The following is a 12,451-nucleotide window of genomic DNA, read 5'->3' on the forward strand; positions in this document are numbered from 1 at the left end:
CTGACAAGCACAGGTCTGCGTGGGTGGTGCATGGAGCTGACTCCCAAATCCCATAAATCTGACTATTAGCAGTTTATTAACTCATTAACAGATGAATGTGACTGTATAATAGTAAAGCTAATTTTGTTTACCTCAGTGCTAATAATTATCCTCCTACCCAAACCAAACCAGAAATGTGTATCAAATGCTCAGCCTCTACTCTCCCTCAAAGTTCCAGTGTTCCTTTAATACAGAAAGGCCAAGAAGCACTACTAAATGTCAATTTTCACCTTATGCTTTTTGCATATAACGGAATTATATCGCAGACTGAAACTGGTAACTGTTGATGGATGCCCTTTAAGTTTTGAACTTAAAAGTCAAGTCTAAAGTGCCTACTAATGCTTAATTTTCTTGGGATTTGAGTCACCAACTTCAGTTTTGCTTTTTATTTAAGCTTAGCATGAACATTCTCTAAAGTTTTCTACTAAATGGCTGAAATTAAAGGTTAACATGAAGCCTTCTATTTAAACTTCTGGAAGGGGCCCACAAAAATGATCAGAGACTCGCGTGGAATAATTTGTAAAGGAAAATTAATTCCTCATTGGGTAAATATGAAGTATTACATTATGTAAGCTAGCCTGGACAGCTGTATTCTTGAAAAAGATAAATATGTAATGCCTTGAAAAGAGCAAAAGCAGACTTGCAGAGTAAATTAAATGCAATCAGCTGGTGAGAATCTGTGTATTATGGTTCACTGCCTGGTTTATTAAAACAAGCAAGTTTTTTTAAGCTAAAAAAAAAGCATTTTGGCAAATAGAATCTCAGCCTTATAACTGATACTATTCAGCCAACAAATGTAGCTTTATATTTTATGTTGAAAATCTACACTGCTATATTTTTTGAATGCTAGATCATGCAATCTTCTGTTCCTATTTAAAAAAAAATATGAAGAACTGACTCCATAAGACAACTTGTATGATTAGCAAAAGATCCTTTTACATTTTAAATATTAAAAAAAAAAATCTAGCTTTCCAGAATAACCCAGTCCTGGCCATGCTGCTTCAGAGCCCATCTCCAGATGCATGTTTTCCCCTTCAGTTCTCCAGTTAACCAGAGAATCTTCCTAAGAACTTATGTGAAGAAAGAAAGACTTGCTATTCCTGGAGTATGGATGAAGTTCTTATTTCTCACATAAAACCAACAGAATTTTGAAAAGCTTGGTGTTGTCAATATTTCACTTTTGTTCTTCCATACTATTTTGTTGGAAAACAAACCTCAGCTATGTCTTTCTGCGTAGCAGATCAATCTTGAGTAGTCACAGGGGCAAGGGTTACAGAGGGTGATGGGCAATGCTGACACTGCTGTCTCTGGCAGAGCAGGATGGGCTAAAGCAGGTTGTTGTAGTGTCTGCGCAGCAGACTTGAAGTCTGTGAATTGAAGGAAATTGCACAGCTTCTCAGATGATAAGGTACAATTAGTGCCAAATGTGAATGTGGCAATTTTACCCTTGAACAATGAAGCTACAAATTACAAGAAATTTTACCCAGAGTAGAGAACACAAATGGAAGCAGAAGTTTGACTCCTGTTCCTGCTGATTTGCTGTACAGGTCACTTCGTGTGTTACAGATGTGATGCTATTACATCTTTATGAAATATTTTAAGAATTGAAGATTTTTGAAAGTTATTCCTTATTAAAAACATTGCAAAATAAATGACTAAAAATCACAAGCAGAGGATAAAGTAAGCGGGTAGCAAAAAAATGCATCTTCTGAGGAAAATTTAATTTCCTCTGAATAGACTGTATGGAGGTGTGCTGTGTGTGTGCACCTGATCTGTTTTTTTCTTTCTAGTGGAAAACACGTGGACTGACATGAAATAATACTGTGCGGACGCTCTTAAAGAAATTCAAGCCGACCCGGGCTTTTGCCAAGCTGAGAAAGGTCAACATACTGAAGTCAAACTGCAGCATTTCACCAGCTCTAGAGGTCAAGGGAAGTGTTGCATAAAATGACAAACATCTGAGAGGAGTCTGAAAGCTATTTTCAGCTTTTGATTTCTATTTACTCACCTTCCAAATACTGACTTTTCCTTAACAGCGTAGTTGTGGGGTTTTCACTGAAGATTTGTAAACACAACTCTTCTGAACAGAAGTTATTTCATCCTTTGCCCAAATATGCCTCTGTGCAGCTAGTGCAAATGAATATAAAAGGCGACAGCAATTTCTGAAAACAACTCAAAAATAAAAGCAGGCACTTCTTGAGCAGGCCTTTTTTCATATTTGCAACTCAGAAGCCCCTCTCTCAGTAAGATTTCCCAGAAGTTGTTTAAGCACTTTTATTTTGTCCATTGAACTAATCTTCCCATAACCAGTAGTGTCATATTAACATAACTTTGAGCTTCCCAAGACTGAGTAACTACAGAGCTGCTGAAAGCATTCAAGCAATTTGAAAGCTTGTGACTTACAGTGTACATGAAGGTAATTATTTATATGAATTTGGTTTTAAATTGTTCTCACTAGCAATAAACTACATTCCAGAATTAGTATATTTTCAGTGTCTTAATCTTGTATACTTACTGATGTTAACGAGGGGTCTGTTACATTTCCCACTCTGTTACTTTTCTTTGTAAGTGCTTGTAAAGTTTTGAGAGGTGCTTAGATGGTTTTAGTGTACCAGTCACTAAATGATTTAGTTCAGTCATTAGCTAAATATAGAGCATTTAATCAGATGTAGCAGTTTCTGGCTGCTCGGCGCTGGGAGCCCCTGTTGTCCAGAACCTGAGTATTTATAACTAGGTAACTTTCTGTCATCAGAGATCTTCTATTTACAGGGCTTAGCACAGTATGTTACACAGCGGAGCTCGAAATGCCACCCGGGCGCGTCACCAGAGGGCTGGGGGGAGGATCTCTCCGGGAGCCGGCTGCTTCCCTCCGATCCGACCAAGCTCGACCCGGCCTGGGAGCTCGGTCCTCCTCTGTTCCCCCTCTCCCCTCAGAGAAGCGCGGGCCGCGGCCGCTCTTGCCGCCGCTTCTTCCCGCCAGCGATCGCCATGTCCCGGGACGCTGTGGCGGGGCCAGCAGCCGCCGGGTCCGCCTCTCCCCACACCCACCCCAGCAAGGATGAGGCTCCCGCAGGCCTCGGGGCGCTCCGGCTTCACCAAGGCTGAGGCTCGCCGCGGCCCAGCGCCGCCCATCGCCGGCCCGGCCGCCTCAGCGGTGCCGCGCGCGGGCGGAGCGCGACGCCCTCCTCCCCCGAGCTGCGGCGGCGGTGGGAGGGGGGGAAGGAGGGGCAGGAGCGCCCGCCCCGGCAGCCGCACCGCGCTCTTGGCCCGCGGGGTCGGGGCGTCTCACCCACCGCCGCTGCCACGCCGGGCTCCCGCCCGCCAGCAACATGGCGCCCGCGTGACGCCGGGGCGGTCGTCACGTGCCCGCCGTCACGTGCCGCCGGGACCGGAAGCGGCGCGGCTCGGCTCGGCCTCCCCCTGCGCCGGCGGCGCCGCGCGGGGCAGCGGCCGCCATGGGCTGGGTGCGGGCGGCCGGGCAGCGGCTGCGGCAGCGGCTGCGGGGCGCCGAGGTGCTGCGGGAGGTCTGCCGGCAGTATCCGCTCTTCTGCTGCCTCCTCCTGGGGCTGGGCGCCGCCACCCTCCTCCTCAACCGGTAACCCGGCCTCGGCGGGAGGGCTGGGGCGGGGCGGAGAGCCGGGCCGGGCCCAGGGTAGCACTGTGGTACCTGGTCGTGCAGTAATTGTGCCTTCCTGTTTATTTGTAAGGTATCTTCACGTTCTGATGGTCTTCTGGTCATTTGTGGCTGGTGTCGTCACCTTCTACTGTTCGTTGGGACCGGATTCCCTCTTGCCCAATATTCTTTTTACAATAAAATATAAACCCAAGGTAAACATGTCTGTTAGCATTCTTGTGCTTGCTTTAAATTTCAGAAGAATTTATATTGGCAAGCAATTCTTCTGGCTGCTTTCAGAAATACTATGCATCAATACAGCTCATATTCACCAACTGATGGGTGTTTTGTGGCAAATACACAACGTTTAAGACTTTGGATTCTTCATACATTTCTACATAGTCCCATCACATCTACATAGGGCTGTAAAGCCAGTTGTTGGGAGTGTTCATCAATGTTATTTTCTGCTTCTCTCATTTTTCACTTTTGGCATTTGAGTAGCAAGTAGTTGAGAAATTACGTAGCTGTATTCTCTTTTATTGAGGCTTTTTCTTTTCTAAAGATGCCCTTCCTTTGGCAAGCCAGTGCTACGTCATCTTTGCTGACTGTAGTCAAACTTCTTTAAGTGGTACAGGGTTTCAAAGAAAAAAACCATTCCCAGAGGAAATTGCTGTTTTCTAACTTAAAATGGTTTAATGTAGAATTCATATGTCTAAATGTTGTCGTTACAATAGTTCAAGGCTATGAGTAAGGCAAATTTTGTAGAGAAACCGGTTGGTCTGTTATTAGACCTACTGTTTTACAGGGAAATGACTGGAGATGTGCAAGCGGATCTATCTCCTCAAACTTTGTTTTAGTGGAGGCGATTTTTCTGCTTGGTTGTTTCTCATACCATGCCTTGTTATCTCGTTTTCCTGCTGGGAGAACCACTTTGTCTTTATGCTGTTTAGTTCTCTGTAATTGTATACTCTAAAATGAAATTCATGAATGTATCAGTATATTAAGAGAGTTATCATTTTGAAGAATGTAAACTTGTTCAAGTATCTTCTCTTAGCAATTAGAATTGCCGGAGCTGTTTCCCCACGGTCACAGTTGTGCTGTATGTGGCAAGGTCAAATGCAAGAGGCACAGGTAAATTAAATACATGGCACCAGTAAGCTTAGTATTTCGTACATTTTGCACAAAGCAGTAGGAAACTTTAAATTAAATATTGTTACATCAACTTTTCCATGCTCTCCTACAGACCCACTTTGCTTCTGGAAAACTATCAGCCATGGCTGGATCTGAAAGTGCCTTCCAAGGTAGATGCATCACTCTCAGAGGTAATTGTTGCTTTATTGCTTTAGTACCTTGAAATTCAGCAAGTTTTTATTACATATTTCTTCTTTCCATGTATGTTGACTTATTCCTGTAAAAGTCAAATCAAAAGAATATGTACTGGGACTAGAGAGGTGAGATGGCCCACTTGTTAATACAGATGTTACCGTTCCTGTAGTAGCATACCTAGAACATAGAAGAAACATCTATGTAAATTGGGAAGTATATAGGAAAGAACAGTTATAATTGAACACGTCCAATTCTCAAAAAGTTAAGGATTTCAGCCTGCTTAGTTTGTTGAAGTGGAGGTTGAGAGATGATTTGCTACAGTATTTCTGTAACGAAGATGATAATGTGATGGTAGTTATTTAAAATCATCAGACAAAGCTATAACAAAATCTGTCTAAAAAAGAAATCAGTGGATTTATTCAAAGGAGAATAGCATAAATACCTGGTTTTTAATAAGTCTATAAATCAGGAATTTTGTTTTGTTCTTTTCTCTTTAAAAAGAGCTGTTGAAAGAGCCATTTTTCTTTGAGTTTGATTTTTTTTCCTTGATTGGTAATTGATGGAATATATTGGCAGCTAAATAGGTAATCTTTTGTCCTTTTTTCAAGCTAGGAAAAATACGCAAGCACATATGTAGCTTAATCTCCATTTATTTAGAACTCCAGCTTTGGAGTTTTATGGTAGGAGAATGAACGATTGGCATGTCAGAAGTGGGAAGGTTCTTGCATGCCAGCTCTCGCAATTAACAACACGTGGTATGAAGTCAATGCTGCGTGCATTTGTGGTATAAGCTAACGCTTTAATTCAGCTGTGCGTGCTGGTGTCCCGGGCGTGCCCCACAGCAGGAGTAGCAAAAGAATGAAAACTGTGAGGGAAGGGAGGGATGGACAGTAGAAGAATGTTTTTAAAAAAAACACAGATAACTTGTTGACTTCCTTTGGTTTAATGTGGTGACTTCCTCCACAATTTCAGAAGCAAACTTTTATTGTTTTAAAATAACTTAATCTATTTTTTAAATAAGTTTGGGTTCAAGTGTATTAAAATAACAATATTGCTGAATGTCATTTCAATAGCCTTATTTTTTTAAACCCCTTGTTGTAATAATAAAATGTAAAATAAATGGTTCTATGCATGTAATATTTTTAGAATTCTGGGTAGCAAACAGCTATGACACTTTACCAAAGGATGTGGTAAATGCTGAAGAACTGGAAATTTTCCTGTTTAGCTTAAATGGGAATTTAATGCTAGAAAAGTTCTTTCTAGTATGTTATTCGTAAGAGAACAAATAGATACCATAGTTATCTTCTAAGACTGATCTTTAAAATGTGTTGCTACACATTGGCATTTTGTATTTGATTGCTGTTGCTGTAGTTCTGCTTTTACCGAAGTGGTGTGGGCTTTTCTTTGCTGTTTCTTTTTACTTCAGTGGCACGTCCCTGGCCCTGCTTTATTTCGCGGTATAGACATGGCTTTTGTGTATCTATGCCGTGCTTCTCGTTCCTTTCTTTTCTCTGGGTGCTTAACTAGAGGGAAGTGTCAGACATGAGTTCTGTGCCTTCCTGGGGCAGTGAGCCAGGGTAATCATCTTTGATGGACCCAAACAAACAGTCTGTTTGAGCCACCATTTTCACTGCTGTAAGATACTATTTGGAATGAGAAATCTCATGGCATTGTTCCCCGTCTTGTGTATTGGTAAAAGGTAGCAGGGGTTCTGGCCACACTGTATTCCTCTTGATCATCTGCTCTGGGGGTGCAGCACGTAATGCATGCCTGGAATTGGATAGTTTGCTTGGTGTTGGAAGGAGAGACTGCTCTTGTTTTCTTTTGTGGGTTAGTCATACATTAGAGGGAAGCTGATACAGTGAGAACTGAATTAACATCATTGAGATTCTAAAGGAGTGCAGAGTGCAGCCTGCTTCTGAAAAGCATATTCTTCAAATACTTGGAATAATTCTGGGATTTTTTTTTTATTCTGGATTAGTTTTTCTAGTTCTTCCTTCGCAGGTTGAAGAATTTTGGCAATGTTCTCATTTCCAAATGTTTCTAATTTGAATCAGTTGTATAGTCTTTAAGCTTGTGTTTTCAAGTGCTTACAGAATAATTTAATACACACTTGAATCAGAAGAAATCCATTTTTTCTCACAAGTATGGATTTTTCTGTCTTGAATTGTGATGACAGTTTATCTCACTTCTCAAATTCTTAATCTTTTGCAGCCTTGTTTTGGTTATCTAGCTGCTGTACATGGTTTAGAACAATAAGAAAAACCTGTGCTTCGACTTTCCTCCCCCTCTTCATTTATGTTTATTGTTATAGTTGAACTCTAAACTGCCTCAACTATCAATATTTGATAGTTTGGGCTGTATCCTGCACAAAAATAGTGCAGTGACCTAAGTAAAATTTTGTTTCCAATTTCTAATCCATTGTGCTGTATGTTAGTTTCCCCAATGTTTTCTTTCTTTTTGAATTAGAATGGGATATCTGTGAGTCAGTTTTATGTTGTATATCATTTCAGGTGTTACAGATTGTATAAAGGAAAATTTGATTCTGTTATTCAGTTAATGAACTCGGCTCTTTCCCTACAATCTCATTTTTGCTGTGTGAGGGATGGGTGCAAGTCAAATCTGTGGAAAGCTGCTCGTCTACTCTTGATCAGCATCATGAAAGACGTGCCTTAGCGGACCAAGGTGCTGTCTGTTGATCTCACAAATTTTTCCTTAATTCTTAAATTCTCATGTTCTTGACTTGATTATGGGACCAGAATTTTATCTCTCTTCTTTTTTTTGCTTCTCTTCTAAAAGAAATGGACAAATACATGACAAGAATTGGTTATTGTCTGAATGTGCTCCTTGCTAGTCCTGAACTCGTGCAGCAGCACAGTGGCCTGCATGCTTTCTTAGTGGGAATTGCTTGTTCTACCCTCAGGAAGGGGTCTCAGCTATCTAGTTGTACTGTATTTTAAGGCTTTTCAAATTGTCTTTGTAGTTTACTTATCAAATCCTTGCTTCTGTCCAATGTAATTCGGCCTGGTAGTTCTGACCTGCTACTGAATCAGCTCTACAGTTCCTCCTCCTGACGACTGGGGTTTGTTCTATGGCAGTCCACAGAAAGCTTGTCTCAGCAGCGGTAAACTGTCAGTTTGCAATGTTGCAGTGCATGCTAGAAAATAATTGCTCTTTGTTTTTTCTTCGTCTGCTGCTTATATCGCTACATGCTGCATTTGCTTTTACACCTGTAATCTCTTTCCAGTTCAAAACTGCTCACACGTAATAGAGCCAGTCATTTTGCAAAATACTTGAAAAACAGGTAGGCTTTAAATGAAATGACTCACCATTTGTATTTAAAACTGGAGAATAATAATTTACAGAAAAGGAAATTGCTTATCATTAGCTCTTATTCTTTGAGACCTTCTATCTACTCTGTTGGCATGTGTGTGTAGTGTGAGCAACTGAGCTTGAATAACGTTGATGTTGCTAGAATGGAAGTAGGTACACATGTCCTGCTTTCCTAGTGCTTTATGGAAGTGCAGTGGATGATGTGACAGGTTTTTTTCTGACATACAGAATCACACTGATGTAGTTTCAAGGCTCATAGTTTTCATGGGAAAATGGTATGGACTGTATGCCTTGAACTCCGATTACTGGCTGTCAGTTGCCTGTTATTCCTTGAGTGCTTGTATCTTGCAGTATGGATGATTTCACACTGTAGCTCTCTCTTAGCTTCCAGTACAGCACCTTGGTGCAAAGGTGCATCATACATAAGTGCCTCTGCCATGTCATGTGTTTAGTAAATGTGCAAATAGGGACTGCTTTCTGTGTGTCGAGGATCAAGGCATTTTTTTATTGAGGCCATGTAGAGAACTTGAGTTCTAATAGAACATATCCTGACCTCCGATATCAAGACCAGCGATATGTGGACTTCAAGTGTATTTTGAGTTAGTTGTCTGTCTCTGTACATACTGCCTCTGGGTCTTTGGCTAGTGGGATTATCTGCATGGCATTGTCCTGTGGAATCATTACCATAAAGCCCTCCCTTAAGTGTGGCTGTGGAAGCAGGGGATAACAAGGGAAGCACTGGCAAGTCTCTGAAACATTCAAGTGGAAGTCAGTTACTACAAACATGGGATGAATCTCAAGGAGATGTTATACAGAGTGGGATGGGTCATCAGGTCTTGCGTCTTTCTTTCTTTCCTTGCTGCTTTAATAACAACAGGAAGATGATTCTCTGAACCACGCACGTTTGGCTTAGCTAGCTGTAAGAACGAGGTCTCTCACTGTTGGAAACAATTCTTCTAGTGGCTTTAGAAGCCTCCGGACTGTAGGCAAAGAGAGTGCCAACAAGTTATGTTAGCAGCGGATGAACTGAAATTGTAGTGACGCCTGCCTGATGGACAGGCTTTCATTCCAAAATAGTAGGTCATGGATAAATAAAGCTCTTTCAAGAAGAGTGCGTTGTACTCCCTTTGAGTACACTGTCTTGTGCTTGAAGGCTGTCCAGGTGGACTTCCCACTCCAAGCAGAAGATGTTCTGCTGTCATTGCTCTTGATGGGGAGGCGCATAGCAAAAGTGGAGGAAGAAAGAAAAGGGATCCTTTAACAGATAGATGCACAGTATGGATTCATCTGCAGACCTTTGCTTTTGAAAGACACTTTTTTTGAAAGAGTCTGCATTTTGAGCCCCGAAAGAGGTTTATTTTGTTAGAAACTCTGCATGAACAAAAATTATGTTGCAATACTTGCTAGACTAAGATTTCTATGGAGTAAATTGGTTGTTTATATACTGGCAGTGCTATGGAAGGCATCAGGGAAATTGTTTTGAGTAGTGTGATCTATTGCTCTTAAGGCTGATGGTCTGTGTTTACTGGCTGGAGCTGGGTATGATCTGTCTCCTATTGTCTGAAGATTAACTTCCAAAGAAGATTCTCTTAGATTTCTTGATCTCTTCTGGCCTGGGAAGTAAAGCATCTGTTGTCATCTCTACACACCCTTCCACCCCACTTCTAATGGAAATATGAGATTTTACAGGGGGGATGGCGACATTTAGCTTACCCATCCATCATCAAGACATGATCATATTACAATTTCAAGATCTATTACTTCTATAGCACATAAGGGTAGGAGAAAAGACATTGATGACCATACAATGGTCCACAACACAGACATCTAAAGTTATCCCCAACTGGAAAACATCCCTTCAGAGAGAGGGTGAAGGAACAAAATTTCTCCTTCACCCTTAAAAGCAAAGGAGGGAAAATCACTGAAATGGAACAATTGGAAAAGAGAAAGTAGCTTGCCAAATTTGAGTAGGCAATATTCTTAGTAGTGAAGACAGAAAAAGAGTATTCATCAGCTGCTCAAGTCTGAAGAATTGAGGGGAATTAAAAAGGCTGTGGTGTGCATTTTACTGAGTGTGCTTTTATAATCATGAGTAGAGCAGAGACATGTAGTGCCCTAAAGATAATATAAATTTAGTAAGTCTTGAATTCTTGCGGTGCATACAGTGTGAATGAGTGCAGCAGCAAATCTTGTAAGAAGAGTAATACTTATTCTCACAAATGACACTTGTGTATCAGCTGTTACATTCAGCTTTCCTTTCAAACAGATTTTACATTTTTCTTTGAACACAGTGGCTGCTTTTGCAAAACTCTTCCTGCTATAGAATACGGCACAGCAGCCTCATATAGCAACATGTGAATTCTCCCTTACTACCCTGATCAGCATTGATGCTGCTGGGCACAAACTGATCTCTAAAGCAGTGTTTCCAGCGGAGGGATAGGCTGCAACAGGAGAAGGTAGTACAGATTATATCTTGGGGTTATAGTGAAGGAGGAGAAATCTCAAGAAAATTTCATCCTTCCTTCTCCTTCCTCATGTTTTTTTTTTTCTTTTCTTGGCACTGTCTGACTTTTCCCCTTCCCTTCAGAAGTTTTCTTCTTGCTAATCATTGTACAAGGACTGTAAGAGTAACTTGAAACTTCTGTGTAGGTGTAAGGAGAGGTGCCAAAGCTGCAGTCTGGCTAGCAGTACACCTTGTGTATATGGCGGTGGCAGCCACCCTGTTGATTGAACAGGGACTGTCACCTCCGCTGCCTCCCTTCCTGCTGTGACATTGAAAGCCAAGCTGAACCAGGGCATGCCTGTGACATGGCTGCAACAGCACTGCTTCTTCCTGATTAACCTAGGTTTTCTGGCATGGAAAAGGCAACCATGGGCTTGGCCTGTGAGGAACAGGTTTGATGAAGAGGGTGGAAAATATTCTCCTACAGAGATCCATGTAGGTGGGATATACAGGGGCTAGGAACAGGAGAGAGAAGGCCATAAGGATACATGTAGGACAAGGACTTTGGGAAGTGCTGTGTTTGGGGCTTTAGGAGATGGCTGGACCATAAGGCAGGCTTTGTTGAAAGCTGCGGTGCAGGATGTGGATGGAGAAAGGAGAATGGCTTTCCTAGAAACTGCTTTTTAGAATTCTTCTTTTGCTTTCTTTGTGAGTGATGAGCATACAGGATCAACAGTCCCACTTGGAGGGTGAGGGAGAGTTGGAAAAGGTGGAGGTTTGGATTAAAAGGGATGGAGGTGTGTGTAAGTGTAGGATGGGTAGCTGTGCCTGTGGGAGACTCCACATACACGTTTCTATGTTAAAGTTTTATGATGTATGAATTGTGTTCTATGAGTTTTGGAAGATGTTTGTGTTTTTAACTCTTCTAACAGGGATTTATGTTAAAGTATTTATTTTGTAATGTGGTTGCCTTTGTTCTGCGCAGGTGCTTGAGTTGGTGCTGGAAAACTTTATTTATCCATGGTACAGGTATGAGCTTTACTACTTTTACTAAAGTTACTATTTTTGAATATCACAAATATCTGTCAAACAGTTTTAAGAAATAGTCACCTGAAAACAAACATTTCTCTTTCTTTAGTAAAATATCGAGCATACTTTTAAGTGCTACAGTTTCATAATTTTATTGTCTCTTAGCAGAGTAGAACAGATCTTTTAATAATTTGGGCATGATAGAGATGGTTCTGAAATTTGTATTTCATCCTAAAAACACTTTTCAATTATTCATTTTTATGTGTTAGTTTTCTAATAACTCTTACTTGGAAATACATATGGCTTGATTAAAACCTGTGTAAAAACTCAACCCCCCCCCAGAAATTTATTTCTGATCTTTCATACTGCTTTAAAAAAAAATCAATTTACAGTTTTTTAAAAACAAAAATTCCACTTTTAATTAATATAGAAAAGGTATTTTCAATACATGTCGTGTCAGCCTTCTTGCAGAACATCGGTGATTTGCTGAGTTTTAAGGCTGTGAGTGGTTATGCTGAGCTGCTGAATAGAGTAGTGCTGTGTAAATAACTTTAAAATAGTGTATAAAGAAAAGACTATGGCTAATTCTTTTTTTTTTTTTTTTTTTTGCCTTATACCTTTATATATTAGTGCTTCAGAGTACTTTGTAAGAAGGTATTAAAATATAT

At 40.9% G+C, this 12,451-nt stretch overlaps 1 protein-coding gene across 2 annotated transcripts in view; it reads left to right on the plus strand.

The window, feature by feature from the left end:
* The first annotated feature begins 3,458 nt into the window (after positions 1 to 3,458).
* SNX14 (sorting nexin 14) overlaps positions 3,459 to 12,451 on the plus strand; it is a 59,329-nt gene continuing 50,336 nt past the window's right edge. Inside the window, exons 1-5 of one of the 2 annotated variants that reach the window (XM_068415315.1) lie at positions 3,459 to 3,634; positions 3,747 to 3,867; positions 4,707 to 4,783; positions 4,896 to 4,974; positions 11,740 to 11,783. In XM_068415315.1, coding sequence (XP_068271416.1) covers positions 3,495 to 3,634; positions 3,747 to 3,867; positions 4,707 to 4,783; positions 4,896 to 4,974; positions 11,740 to 11,783 — 461 coding nt within the window. In that variant the 5' untranslated portion in view covers positions 3,459 to 3,494. The remainder of the gene's footprint in view (positions 3,635 to 3,746; positions 3,868 to 4,706; positions 4,784 to 4,895; positions 4,975 to 11,739; positions 11,784 to 12,451) is intronic. The other variant, XM_068415233.1, reaches the window with a different exon arrangement.

This window comes from Nyctibius grandis, chromosome 1 (genome assembly GCF_013368605.1).
Source record: "Nyctibius grandis isolate bNycGra1 chromosome 1, bNycGra1.pri, whole genome shotgun sequence".
In the NCBI taxonomy this organism is placed as follows: Eukaryota; Metazoa; Chordata; class Aves; order Nyctibiiformes; family Nyctibiidae; genus Nyctibius; species Nyctibius grandis.